The sequence below is a fragment of the Struthio camelus genome, chromosome Z (assembly GCF_040807025.1).
Source record: "Struthio camelus isolate bStrCam1 chromosome Z, bStrCam1.hap1, whole genome shotgun sequence".
Lineage (NCBI taxonomy): Eukaryota > Metazoa > Chordata > Aves > Struthioniformes > Struthionidae > Struthio > Struthio camelus.
In genome coordinates this window covers 1,977,208-1,991,957 of record NC_090982.1, presented here as the reverse complement: position 1 = coordinate 1,991,957, position 14,750 = coordinate 1,977,208, and the positions used below count along the sequence as shown (strand labels likewise).

At 40.9% G+C, this 14,750-nt stretch overlaps 1 protein-coding gene across 4 annotated transcripts in view; it reads left to right on the top strand.

Moving 5' to 3' along the window:
- Positions 1 to 14,750, top strand: part of PAX5 (paired box 5) — a 182,381-nt gene that overhangs the window by 55,109 nt on the left and 112,522 nt on the right. For all 4 annotated transcript variants that reach the window (XM_068927385.1, XM_068927384.1, XM_068927386.1 and 1 more), the window contains one exon: positions 8,487 to 8,662. In XM_068927385.1, coding sequence (XP_068783486.1) covers positions 8,487 to 8,662 — 176 coding nt within the window. The remainder of the gene's footprint in view (positions 1 to 8,486; positions 8,663 to 14,750) is intronic.

Genomic DNA, 14,750 nt, shown 5'->3' with positions numbered 1-14,750 from the left:
TGGCTAAAGAAGTAGGCATCTTCAGACAAAGAGCTTTGCCTCTGCCCCAAAGAAGTGTAGGTAAAGGTTCAGAGAGCCCCCAGGGAGCCTGGCTCCCCTCTGCCTAGCTCAGTTATAGCCGCAGACCTGTTGAAGAGCAAACCAAACCGCTGTCTGGTCTAGCCTGCATGGGACCTTGATGGTCTGTACATTTGCAGAGGTATGGCATTGCAACACTTCTTCTGACCTAACTGGAAACTCTCCAGAGAGATGGGGACTATCAACTTAACCAGACAAAGAGTATGCAAGTGTATCTCGCTTACGCAAAGCTTGGGGTTTGAGCACACTCAGGCCTGCTCACAGAGCCCTTACAGGTGCACAAATAATCCTGCTCCACTCAGTGGCACTATTTACACAAATGTTTGTTCAGATAGAGAGTCTGTCGGGATCACAGAGGTTAGGCCTATAAAGAAGTGAGGGTCCCGCAGCTGCTCGCTTCACCATCTGAATGCAAGTACAGGATGGAAAGTCAGCTGCAGGGCTTTGTCAGCACAAGCTAATAGGTATATAACAAAACATCTGTACAGCTGCTGCAGCATTAAAATCACAGGAGGGGAGGAGATGGGCTGTAATCTCATGGACTGTTAGATATATAAAACCCCCTCTTTTGCTGATACCCTTAATCAGCTAGTGGTTCACAGTGTTGCAGCTATGGAATTCAGCCCTAGGTGTTTAAACTGCGCTAGAACAGCACCTTTTGTGTATAAATGCATGGCTCTAGCTCTCACATTAAGAAGAACCTCCAGCTCTCCTAGAGAGCTGTGACAGATGCTCTCATAGTGGAGAGGAGCTGCATCATTTCTCAGCAAAAGACCAGAGGTGGCCGTTTGATTAAAAAAAGTGCTAATCGCTTTGCTGCAGAGTGTTTTAGTAAGAGCGACACTGAGAGGCATATGACACAACTCAAATCCCTTTTTTCGTTTCTTCTGTCTCCTGGAACCATTGCAAAATGCAGTACTGGGAATACAGGCACCATGCAGCAGAGTTTAGATACAGGTCACGAGGTCAATGGGCCAAATGCCTGCTGTGCAAGGCAATGCTGCGGTTGAGAAAGGTTTGCCACTGCTATTTTGAAAATACTTCACTCCATCCCAGGGAAGAAACTACAGTAGCAATGGCAGGCAGTGTACTCAGGCATTCCCAAACAGTCCCCAGCTAATCCCATGCTGTTGGGCATTGTCCAAGCTGGGAAGCTTGCATATAGTATGCTGAAGCTTGCAAGATGTGGTCTGCTCTGCAGTCGTTGTAGGGCATGCCCATGCTGAGCAGTAGTGTGCAGTGCAGAGACCCTGCAACTGACAGTGACCAACTGGTGCAGCCGGGCACAGTGCAGCACTATGTGAGGGTTCATAGCTGAGAGCCCAGATGATACAGCTTGATTCACAGCACCTTGCACTGACTGAACAAATCCTGACAGGAGATGGAGATTACTCCTGGTTGCACACCAGTGCTTGTGGCTGAGAGGGTAAGCACTGGTGGAACCAGAGTGGAAATATGTTCCTGAGTGCACATGAAGAGCGTATTTGCAATGACTTACTGTAACACGAAGTGAAGCAGGCAACTTTGCACTCACTGTGCCAGCTGTGTCCATTTCGGAAGGTGGAACATAACAGCTCATACACCTGTCTAAGACTTACTGACCTCTAGGTGTGAGTGTGCCCTTGGTTTCAGCTGTTCCTCATCACAGCTGCAAGAACAAAGGGCAGGACTGGAGGGTGAGTGTGACAGTGGGGGTGATCTCAGGGTAACGGTGCATCTGAAATGATACAAAATGTGGGAAACAGCTAAATAACAACAGCAATCCCCCACCAACTTGCAGGTACTGTGAGCTGTGACCTTTCTAGCTTACCCTCTCCCAGCCCTAGCTCTTTCTAGGTTTCCAAATGTGCTGGGCTGTATTCAGCCTGGGGCTTGTGCCCAGAGAAAAAGTATATGTGTATCTAAGGGCCTTGTTCAGCTTTCAGCTTATATTGTGCCTGAAGGTAGAAGTGTGAAAATGTCATAATTCGGTCTTTTCGTACCTATGTGGCCAAATAAGGCCCAGGATGCCAGACTCAGTGGGCACAGAAGCCGGAGCAGAGTCGACCAGATGGCAGAGGATTCTAATTGTTAGGTCTCTTTCTAACTGTAAGATCAGTAAAATATCTGTAAAAATCCAGTGCTAAGATGGGAGTGTTTAGCAAAAGTTGCCTGAGTTTTTACAAGCTTGGATGCAAGACAATACATTGCAGTAGACAGATGCTGATCTCTGTGTCTCCAAGAAGAGCAGAACAAGTCCAAGTATATCTAACAGGTCAAGCTTTGAAATGAAGAAGCAATAAGCCACTGAAATGGTACTATCACCGAAACATGATTGATCAATTGAATTCTATCAGAGACAGTGGGCAGTGAGATTAACTCAGGCCTGATGGGTTCAATGAGTTAAAGCATGATGTTCATTTCAGCTTCATTTCACCAGTCTTTGCTTGTGAAATTGGTCAATCAATAGAGGTTGAAGATCATATATATATATATCGGTGACCATCTTATAGGGAATATAATCTAGTGTAGTCAGCCCCTGACTCTGGCTGCCTTCAACGGGTAATGGAGACAGAGCAGAGACTCTATCAGTGCCTTCGAAATGGCCTGATATCTTCTCCAAATGAAAAGTATTTTTGGATCTCTGATGATTTATCTTTTTTTTCCTCTTTCTCACTTTTGTCTATGGCAAAAACCATACTAGTCTTTGTGAAATATAGTGATTTCTCTCAAAAATATTTGTGCGATGATCAGCTATATACGCTTCAAAGTATAGAGCTTCTTTTTAGTGATACTGTCCTTTAAAAAAATAAATAACAGTGTCTAGAAAACTCAAATAGTATAAATCCAAGGATCTCTCACAGTGTATGTGATTCTGAAGCCATTGCTTTACTAGGAAGAGCAAGAAACTGCTTGCTGTCAGATGCACACGGTCCTTAGAAGGTGGTATGAAAATTCATTTTACATTTTAAACAAAGCCTTCCAAATGGTAATTAAACAAAGTCTTTATCTTCTCTGAACTAATTTACAGCCATGATACAAGGAAACAAATCACCTTTTTGCCTTCTGGTAATATTTCATTTGCTTCATAATGTTTTAAACGTGGTGAATAACATCCTTCCTAATTAGCCAGTGTCTCCCTGTATGGTGGATTAATTAGGTATGATACCAGGTAATGAAGTTGGACAGTACAAATTAGAGAAAGAAACCATGTCCTTTATGAATATGAGCTGTTCATGTTATTGGTTATTTACTTTCTTGATTAACCCTGTAAAACCATGTTGTTAAAAAAAACCCCAAACCTAAAAAACTAAAACCAAGAAATTTTCTTTTCTCCAGAATAGAATCACATTAGACAAATATTCCACAGAGGTATGTGCTTTATGGCACATGATTATTATTGATAACACTGGAAATATTATTCCAGTTGAATTTAAGCATGGCACCAATTTCTTAGTTGCTATGACCTGGCTTAGATGGTTAGAGCTACACTTGTTTACATCAATTGAGAGTCTGTCTTATACTATTCCATAGTGCTACTTCATAATGAAATAATTAAATGTACTGTTTTCCCTCTCGGAATAATAATAATAATAATAAACAAGCTGAAGTTGGTATTTTTTTTTTACTTCAGTGTTTTTACTGATATTTTTATAATTTGACTTTTTTTAAAAACACTAAACTTCAGGACTTTTAAAAATGGTTTGGTGATTTATGAGAACTCGGGTTATTTGTTCTCCTTCATTAGATCCACAGTTTTTGAAGTGTGTAGACAAAACATTACTTCAAAATGTGGGAATTAAATGTTAAAAATCTGTTTTAGACATATTTAGCAATTCCGTATGTTTCCTACTGTTTCAGAAAACAGGTCAAAGATATGTATTTAACCATAAAAGTATATTATCCCAAAAATAGATCACAATTTATCAGCTTTCTTAAACTAATCTTGCCATTTGTTGGGGTTCCCTCAAAATAACTTACCCTGAAATAACAAAGACTGAGCATTTCTGAATGATATCCACATAGTTCAGCCAGCCTTTTGTCAGCAAGACGCATACATGATACTTCTTCCAAGAGGTGGATCTGTTCTTTGCTTCCTTCATCCTAGACTATTCCGTCTTTTGCTAACTGTAAGGAATCCTCTGCTAGTGTGTGATATTAGCATTGTATTAACCGTCAGTTATCTAAGGTCACACCACTTTCTTTAGAACGGTGCCCTGCTTCTGTGGTTAAATCACAGGTCACTTTTCTAGGTAAAACGTGAACATGAAAGAGGTTGTCCACGTTGCTCACAATTCAGAGTGAGAAGTGACCGCTTTTTTTCTTGCAAATGCCCAGTAGCACATATGGAACGGGAGAGAATATCCATGGGAATCTTCCCTGTATAAAGATATACCCAAACACCATGAGTTCCTGAACTATGAGTCACAGGCTGCATTATGATCTGAGCTTTGTGCTCACATGAAAGAATCCTAAGCAGTATCTGGACTTGGAGGCTGGTTATGTGGGACTGGCTCACCTCAGATCAATGGAAAGGCTGGTGAAGCAGCACCACTGCTCGATGGAGCAGATCCAGCACGTGCTGGGACTTGGTGCTAGTAGAGACCAGGACCAACACACTCCCTGCTGGGAGTAAGGATAAATCTGAATGCATGAGCTGAAGAGAGTTTGCTGAGATGCATAGTGCTTTGGGTGTCGTATTAGGAGGGAAGTACATTATATCTGAGAAAGTTGTGATCTAAGGGTACATTCTTGTCCTGTCTATATGAAATGCTAAAGATAAAGGATGAAATTCGTTTGAGAAGAATGTCGTCTTTTGCATTAAGGAGAATATTTTATCTGCATTCTTCATTAGCATTTCTGGAAAGATGCCATTGGACTGGAGACTAATTGTTTTGCAGAGTAGGTATGCACATACGTAGTGCTACTGTCAACAAAACATAACCCTCCTAGGTGGATGCATTGATTATATGAAAAATGTTTTTACCACTCCCTGGAGCCTATTTATAAACCATACTGTTTCAAACCTGCCAACAGCATTTTAATTATCGAAGATGTTCTAGTGTATTCAAACAATGCATAATGCTAATAGTAATTATCTCACATTTATATAGTATCTAGCAGCCAAACGCATCTCAAAGACCTTTGTGAGCTTTTAGATGTCATGTGCAGCATATAGAAAGTCCTTTACTTGTGTGGTGAACCCCGGCACTTAGTTACTGGAGTTAGTGAGTTTGGGAGAGAAAGTGAAAAAGAACTGAGCATCCCTTTGTTCATGGGATGTGGAGACAGAGAGGGAGAGGGAGAGAAAAAGGGCAAGTGAGGTGCAGTTCCCAAACTTAGGATGTCCTAGACAATGACAGGTCATCCTAATAGTTTCACAACTGCATCATTTCTTTCCAGGCACCTCCCTGACAGCAAGCCATATATTGCATTACAGAAAAATAAAGCTGTGTCAGGAATCACCTTTGAAAGGTGATCTCAGCCAGATCGTTGGGGTGGCATGTGGAGATCTTACAAATACAGATGTGAAAACAGTCCCATAGTGCTGGGAAACAGCCCCCTCTGACTTGCTGTGCAGGCTCCACTTTCTGCAGGCATATCAAATCCTGGTCTTGAATTTCAAAATCTCCAAAACGTCACCACTATCTTCATTTGATTTAATCCCTTACTATATTGCCCAGTGGTGCCTGTGCTTGGTTCCAGCAAGGCAGCCAGCCTGGATAATGCTCTGGCTTGCTTCTGGTTTTCTCTGATACTTCTTTTATGTATGGATTTCCCTTCCGGAGCAGCCTACATGAAGATTCTCTTCTTTTCCTATTGTTACCTAAGACATTGTGGTGGCAGGACCTATAGGGGGTCATCTGCCTTGAGCTCAGTAGAAGGACAGTCAGGAATGGATTTCACTAAGTCAGAGCTGCTGGCATTTGATAGTGTCCCTGTCCCATGCCTTTCCGAAGTATCTTAAACTGCCTGCTTCTTAAGAAGAGATGACAGAGCACAGCACCTACATGAAGGTGTTCTGAGCCTGACACAGTGGTGTCTGTCACTTAATGAAGCTGCTAATATTACAGTTAATCTTAGTTTGGCTCAATCTTTTCCAAATGTATTCACAAGAAAAAAACCCGGAGCTGAGCTCAATGCAAATACTCCATAACATTTGTAACACATAAACATAAACACTTGCTGGTAAAACATGAATCTACTGCACCATATTTAAATGCAATCAGACCTCATTACACTTGGTCTTCGGCTATATAAACAATGCGTAAGCAATACTGCAGTCACGGAAAACATTTTCCAGGTCATACCATATCTTGCATCGTTTTACTCCCTTTCATCACTCCCTTTAGAATAAAACGGTGTAAAGCTTTAACTTTGATGCCAAAAAGTGAATAACGTTAGTTTGACCTGAAATTTAAAGCCAGCATTTCTATGCTCCAGAGACTGGGTCTCCCTGGCCTTTTGCTACCATGCAGCTAGCAACTAGAATTTTAATTTTATAAGCCATGCTTGACTAAACCCAGTACTAGGTCTATTAGATAATATTTGATCTGGAATAGTAGGAAAAGATTTAAAGATACACTGCTTTCTTATATCCCTTTGTATTGTTTCACACTGCTGTACACATGCTTAGACTTTCTATTAGGAGGACAAGTTCAAATTTTTTCTTCCGTGGAATAAACTGAACCTAGCACTCTACCAAAGCTTACATTGTCTATTCTTGCTTTTAATTACATGAATTTGTCCAAATAGGTAAATATAAAGCTATTGTGACCTAAATCATTGAGCTAAGATTTAGAATGATGTTTCCTGCACTAATTGCTAAAATCAAGCAATTAGTGTTCAGTGCCAGCAGCCTGTTACAGAGACTGACCTAGGTTTTAAAAAGTATTTCTAATTGTTGGCCCCCTCAATCTGAGAGACCTGTCTTAAAGGAGCCTTGCTTTCTAATTATTGGTACACAGCATTTTCTGGAAAATGCAGCTATGTTGAATGATCACTACCCAAATCAGTAGCCATTCGTAAAAAATCTTGCCTCCTGGGCTTCACTCAGCTTACTCATGGCCAGTGCATGTTTGGTGAGAGGACTGGTATCTGCAACAAGAAGGTAATTTTGCCCAGATGTCCTTTGTTACTTACCATCAGAAAATTTGAGGCAGAATCCACTGTAAAAAACCTGACTACTGTTATTATTCATCTGTAAACTACTTTTGATTTTTAAATAGCTTTTTGATTAAAAGCCACAATAACGCTAATGAAAATCTGATTGTTAAGTATACATTTGATTTATGCTTCTCAATACTGTATTGGCATTGAGATTTCATTTTTAGAATGTTTTGTCCCCCTATCTAGTGCAATGTTGACATCTAGAAAAAAATCTCCTAATATTTACTGTTGTTCTTAGAGTTCCACCTCCTGGAGTCCTGGGAATATTGCAGACCTTAGCCTTTATCACAGAAAAGATGTATTTCCAGCACTGTCACTTGAAGGAAAAGGTAGAAAACCACTGTGAATCTGCAAAAAACAAATTGAAACAATCCCCCATATTGCAGACTTTTTAAGTGCCAATCTAAACATTTTTCACGCTTGTATTGTGGCTATTTTCCCATGAGTTTTGCTGAATCTCTGCCAAAAGGAGAGAGCTAGAAAATATGCACCTTTCTTGGAGCCTGGTCTTTCACCATGCCTATGAAATTAAGAAATGTAAGGTGAAACTACGATGAGGCAGTACTGTGAGCCAAGAGGGTCCATCAGGCCCGGCCTTGTCAGGCTGTTGTGTTGATGAGTCTGAGTCCCAGTGACATCCAATCTTAGTGGGACTGCTATTAGACAGTTTCCATGTTTCGGGAATTGTCTGGACCGTATTGCAGCTACAGGTAGTCCTGGATTAGGAGTCCCTGTTTCCTAACATAAGCATACTATAGTAGAGAGTTCAGCATAGCGTAGGAGTTGAGTGCTTCTGGACAGCAGTAATACCTAAACCGTACTGGGAGGAAGGGGATGAAGTATATGGACAATGACTAGGAAAAGCAGGTCTGCTGTAGTTGATTTACATCAAGTGTTACTCTAGCATCAGGTGTTGTACTTCTTACAGTCCAGTATCTTCCTGGATCTGGACTATCATAGATTCAGAAGTGTTGTCATAAAAGTGCTGTGAGCCTACATGCGACCATTACTCTCTGTGCGATCTTAAAACTACATGAGAAATCATTGATGGCAAAGTGCAGTAGGGGTTGGAATTACAGTATAATGGGTCAGTACATCTTCTGGAAATATGTATCTTACTCTTAACTGCCTCTCAGAGTGTTTTAATCTTTTCAGCATACTGATAACCGCATGTATTCAACGGATAACGTGAAACAATCCTGTTTTAGACTTGTCATTGCAATGCTTATTTATTCTGTGTTTTTCGTCCTCTTTGAAAGGTATTCAGGAGTCTCCAGTACCAAATGGACATTCTCTCCCAAGTAGAGATTTTCTTCGGAAACAGATGCGAGGAGACCTTTTCACTCAGCAGCAGTTAGAAGTGTTGGACCGAGTCTTCGAGAGGCAACATTATTCTGACATTTTCACAACAACTGAACCCATCAAACCAGAACAGGTACTATTGAAAATATATGAAATATTTCAGATGTGCTTTCTGGTGGCGGAGGCCTTCTTGCTGGAAGGCACCAAACTCTTAGCGCTCAGAATCTCTGTACAGAAACATTGAGAAGCAGGCATTATATAGAGCTCTTCAACTAAGTGCATGGCAGCCATAAAAGACTGAATTTTGAAAAATGAAGGAAATCAGTTGCTGTGTAAAGATTAGCAAGTGTTTGGGTATGAAATTACACCTGACTGAGGCCAGTTACATCAAATGAGTGCTTAAAGAGTATCACAGCTTCTGATGCTTTTGTTAGATCAAAGGTAGGCTATGCAGCCAGTAAGAAGCAGATCTGCAAAACTCTATGCCTAATTTTCCTTCATAGTTAGTATGATTGTGCACACAAATTAGATTTTTGTGTCCAGAAATGGCTTATTAGGCATATAATTGACCATTTACTGAGAGAAACACCCAATTAGTACATGAAGGTAAATTAATTGCACCTACAGGTTAGCAGTGTGTTTCTGAAGAACCTGGCACCAATTTTTTTGGAAAGTTTCTTTCCTATTTCACAGACACGTTGAAGACACACATGCAAAAATTCGTTAGCTGTGTCTCTCTTCTCTAAGTTCTTGTTATTCTAAAGCCCCAGCCTTTAATTTAGCTTCAGACATGGGAAGTAGAAAATAAAATGATGCTGATAGCTTCAATATAGGTCTAACTTGCTGCATTTTCTATATTTAGCAATATATTTGGTTAATTATTGTTAATCTCCAGTGTTCCTAATATTAGACCTGATTCTTAGCATGGTGTATGGGCTTCCAAAACTGGAAACATTGATTTCCCTTGGAGGAGCCTGCATATTCGAGGGCCACTGGAAGATACCAGGAACATGGCAGCCTACTATCTTCATGATTCCAGAATGAAGGAATATGTAGTGGCAGAGATGTTTGAAAGATTGATGCTTATGCTGAAAATCATAGAGTAGAGTAGAAATTACATGCGTCTTTAAGTCCCCTTTCCTCTTCTATTATTTAAGTCCTAGAGATGTAGAGTAATTTGTCTTTCATCCGCTTATTTGTCTAATGCTGGAGGAAAAGTTTGTGTTGTTTCTGTGATTTTCCTGGTTTGTATTTGTAAGAAACTCTGCAAATCTGAACTTAAGTTGGAAAAAGTAAGGAAGGATACTGAGATCAAAGCAAATTTTTTTCAAACCTCATTAGGAAAGTCAAACAAGTAGTGTCTCTGAAAGGTGAAGTGGCCTTCATATACCGCTAGATGGTGATTATCCCATCCCTAATACCAGTGATATTGGAGAGGACAGGCACAGTACCAGCTCCTAGAGTAAGCTTTTTCAGTATTGGCCACACAGAAGATGTGTGGTATTATAGCTGTCTTTATTTAGCTTTCACGTACCAGAAAAGCAATTACAAAGAGAACCATGATGGAAAAGGATCATTTCTTAGCCATCTGTATTCTGAAGTTTCTCAGTTACGCAGAATTTTAGTTCAAAGGGCATAGTCCAGTAATGAATGTAGATAGATAAACTTTTTTGGTTTAATAAGAACAGAAGAATTAAAAGATAAAGTTTCTAAAGCATCCTGATTGACAAATATGGAATATTCAGCTGTTCATGGAAAGCAAAGATCTTCCTGGATCTACACAAGCAGCTGTAACTAGAATGGCTAAATATCCAGAGAATTCAGATTGAAGATATGCCCCCATTAATCTGGTAATCAGGGTGCTCTTGATGCTCTGAGAAGCTAAACAGACGCTGAAAAATGTGGTATCAAAAGCTGTGAGAGCTGAGAGCTGTGAAAGCAGAGCTGTCTTGCCTAGGCATTCGAATGTTTAATTACAAATGGAGTTCTCTAGTTATTTACTTTTACATAGGTTGGTGTATTCTCTGCTGGGCTACGGTTAAGGGCTTGCGGTTATTTGGGATTAGCCTGTGCTTTTCGGTGGCATTTAAAGTAGAGTTTTCACAAACATGAACACACGTAATTTATATGAATAGTTCTGATACACACAGATATGATATGAATGCCACTGCTTACAGAAGCAGTCCTATTTTGGCCCTTTTGAAAGTGAATAAAAATTGTCATGAAACTGACTGAAATGGAAAATCTGTCTGGATCAATTAGAATGAAAATACTGAAAACATATGTGACTTGGAAGATCACGTGCAATCAGGTGACATAGTAAATATAAGAACTGCACCTAGAATCTTAGGATGTCCAGAATGTCACTGAATTCAGAAGCTAGTGTATTAAGAGAAAAGTTAATAAGGGATATGTGGAATACTTACGCATTCCTGCAGAGGAAAATAGGGAAACATTACTCCTCTCTATAAAGATGAGGTGTGGGGAGCAGTTTAACATGAGCTGCTCGTCCCTGGCTTAGGCATTACGTTAGAAACATGGTCCAGTTTCAGGAAGCTGCATATTGCTAATTTTACTCAGGCAAAAAACCTTCTTGATGTCACTGAGCTGTTCCTCTAAGGCGGACTCCTGGTGTTCTACTGAAAGAGTTATGAGTCTCTGGACATTAGAAGAAGGAATTCCTTTTTTCTCCCTGTTTTACTCCTCCTTTCTAACTCTTCCTCTTTGCTTGTGAGCTGGGAACATTGCTTAAAGGTAGTGAAGATTCCTCAGTGGCTGAGACTGGAAAGGCATAGAGCAAGACAAGGGAGAGATTTTTTTATTCATGCCTTGATCATGGTCAATTGTGGCCTAGGGGCATAAGGCCCCTTCTACATGGGTAAGCATTTTGCAGCCTAGAAGTGCTCTGCCTCCAGCTGCCTGTTACCTGAATTCCTCCTTACGCATTTTCTGGAGACTATTTGGGGCTTGCCTGCTGGATAATGTACATTTTCTCTCACACAGGTAGACACGTTGACGGGCCGTGTCAGAGTCCTTGCTTGCCAGTGTCAAACCTTTTACTTTGAGTACTTCCAGCACTTCCTTTACTCTTTTATCCTTAATGTCTTTGTTCCTCAGTTTTCCTGTATTAAACAGAGACCCCTAAGTTATCTCTTGCCTCAAAACATGCTGTACTCTTGACAAACATTACCTGAGTTTTCACATCTACTGTGAGTGATGACTATATCTATAGAGAAGCCCACAGGGAAATGAACACTTGTCTTTGGAGAAGAGCTTACATGATGCTTAAAGAGAAAGCAACCACTGCACAGTGACAGGAAAATAAAATATCAGACAGTCATTCACTGAAAAACAGTGCCCGTTTTATGTATTGAATGTGGCAGGTATCCTACTGTGTGTTCATATAATTAAAGACTGTGTCAGCCTGCATGCACCAGGGTGCAGAATTAAGGCGTTGTCTATTATGTGCTTCATTTTGCAGTCTAATGTCCTAGTGATACAGCTATAAATGCATGTATGTGTATTCTTCAGAGTTGGTATGTAGTTCCTGCACATGTCGTATGTGGCAAAAATTTAAAGGCAGGTGAATGCTGTACTTGTTAAGTCAAGCAGCTGGGAGTTGGGAAGTCTCAGACTGAAGGTTGGCTGCACAAACTGAATTGTCCTTTTGTGTGTACTTGTTACGGAGGAATAGTATGGGGATAAAAACAAGAACCAAAAGCATGCTGGCCCTCCTCTCCCCTACAGAAACCTGCTAAAAATATTAATTCATGTATAAAATGAATGCCTTTCCATCACGATTGTGCCCTTTTGTGCTCATTTTCTGCAAACAGCCCATGATCGATTTGTACTAGCTGCAAATGTTCACAGAAAACTGATTTCATGTGTTTCAGGGAACTGATTCTGAAATGCACATAGCTGTGCTTTTTCACAACCACAATTGTACTGCCATTCTTCTCATGACTGATGGCCACCAACACCATATAAGTACAGCCCTTTGATCAGCCAGGACAAAGCAACATGGCTTGAATGTTGCATAATCCTCAGATATCGAAGAAGGAAAACATTCATATAATATATCTCTTGCGCTAGTAACAGTTCCTATTTTCCTTTCCATGCTCTTTTGGTGTCTGTGGGGACAGGTCTTGTGGCTCCCGTGTGGCTCTGACTGCGCAGTCTCCATTTCCAACAAGGAAGGCTGTTTGCTGTACTAGCACCCCCTACCCCAAGACTTCCCATGGAGCAAAGCTCTATTTGTTCAAGAAGAGGCTTTTGCCTGCTCTGATAATTGTGCTGTGGAGATACGTTCACGACAGGCCACAGTTCTGTGATCTGCCCCATCCCCTAGGCAAAACCCTTGAGTTTGTGTCTGCTGCACAAACAATTCAGTTTTTACTCAGAACTTGTACTTGTCCCATGTCCTACCTATGCAGAGAGCCATTCACTGACTGGCGTAATTCTCTATGCTTAGTCCATTAGGACCATCCAGCTAAAGGAACTGGAGATATGGTTATAATCAGTGAACCTATCTGTTTAGGTGTAAGGCTGATTGTCCTAAATTGGCTTTCCACATTTCCTGTCAGAAAAGACAGAGAAGACCTCTTCTCTGTTAGAAAGACAGAGAAGACCTCTGTTGTTCACTGGGGAAAGCTATACGGGACAGATTTATCTTGTGGCATGAGTTGCATTTCACCGGCTAGTACCTAGAGGGCCTTGCAGCACTCATTCATGAGCGCAGAACCAAGAGAGAGCATGGTCTTGCTCACACCCAGAATGGGTTACATATGGTGCTCAGAGCTGGATACCTGCCCTCCCCATGTTACCTTGGAGTGAAGTTTTTCCTGCTTTCAGTGTAGTATGTCACAGTGTTGAACTAGAAACAGCATGGAAGAGTCGTATCCTAGTGACTCTGCTACCCAGATGAGTGCAGAGTCTACCCATATCATGTGGGACTCATTGCACCTTGGTGGATCTGCTCTTTCCATATGCACCAATGCCTTATTTTCAGTATTTTTTTTACCAAGACTCACAGACACATGCTGTTAGCCCATCCCCTCACACAACCTGATACCCCCTTCTATAGGCCTCCGAATACCTACAGATACTTTCCACCTGCATATACAGCACTCTTACCTCTGTGAAACTACTATACATGCACACACACCAATACCTCGCCTCAACTCTGCCTCCTTGAGTCTTGCTTAAAAATGCTCTTGCTGCTGCCGTTGATTTTGTTCTCTTTAGTAACGCTGTGTCTGACCCACCTCTTGTTGCACTGGTGCCTCACTGCCTGTCTAGGGTAAGACAGGCTAGAGATGGTACAGAGACCAGAGGGAATCTATCCCCAAGATTTACCACACAGCAAGGACAGAAGGTGGCGTATAGCTGCATTTCAGCCTTCCAATCCTGAGGGCATACAACACCTAGTGAAGGTGTGTTTTAATTCAAGGATGCTCTTCCTTCCCTCCCCCTCCCCCCCCCCCCAAAAAAAAAAAGGGACTTTGCCAGAGCTTTTCTATCTCCAAAATATCTTTGAATAGTTGATTCAAATGCATTTATCATTTAAAGAATTGGCAAAAGATGCTCCTGGAAAGTTAAGATCTAGAAAATAGCCCCTAACTTAACTTAAGGCATGAGAAGTTAAAAAATGATGTGGGAAGACCCTATCAAAATAGGTAAGAAGAAAGGTTAGGACCTATAGACTGATGTGTTTTTGGTAGCTGTGAGAGCTGGATTAATGCCTTTACAGGGGAAAATAGTGAAATGAAGTATATGCAACAGAATCAACTGGACAGAAGAGTCAGTTTATTAATTTCCTCAGAATAAAGAAGAAGATTATCTATGCTGGATTTCTGTCTACAATTGAAATGGACTATCTTGTATTTTCAGCTTCACACATGGGTCCAATCGAACACTCATTGAAGCTGAGAGGAATATTTCTATTGACTTCAATAGACTTTAGATCAGGGCCATAATGAAGCATAACATGATGTGACCAGATTCAACACTGTGTAGGTCACAGACTTGAGAGAACCGCTTACTACTAATAGCACATAATTCCCAGGCTCTTGCTGATGTTTTCCCATTAATTTCAGCTAGAGCTAAACTGAATATCAATTCTTATATTCATTCCTGGATAGAATGGAGGTATTCTGGGTTTAGACAGAAATTAGTAACCTGGGTAGTGTATGCTAATATGTTATTACATGCATATGACATGC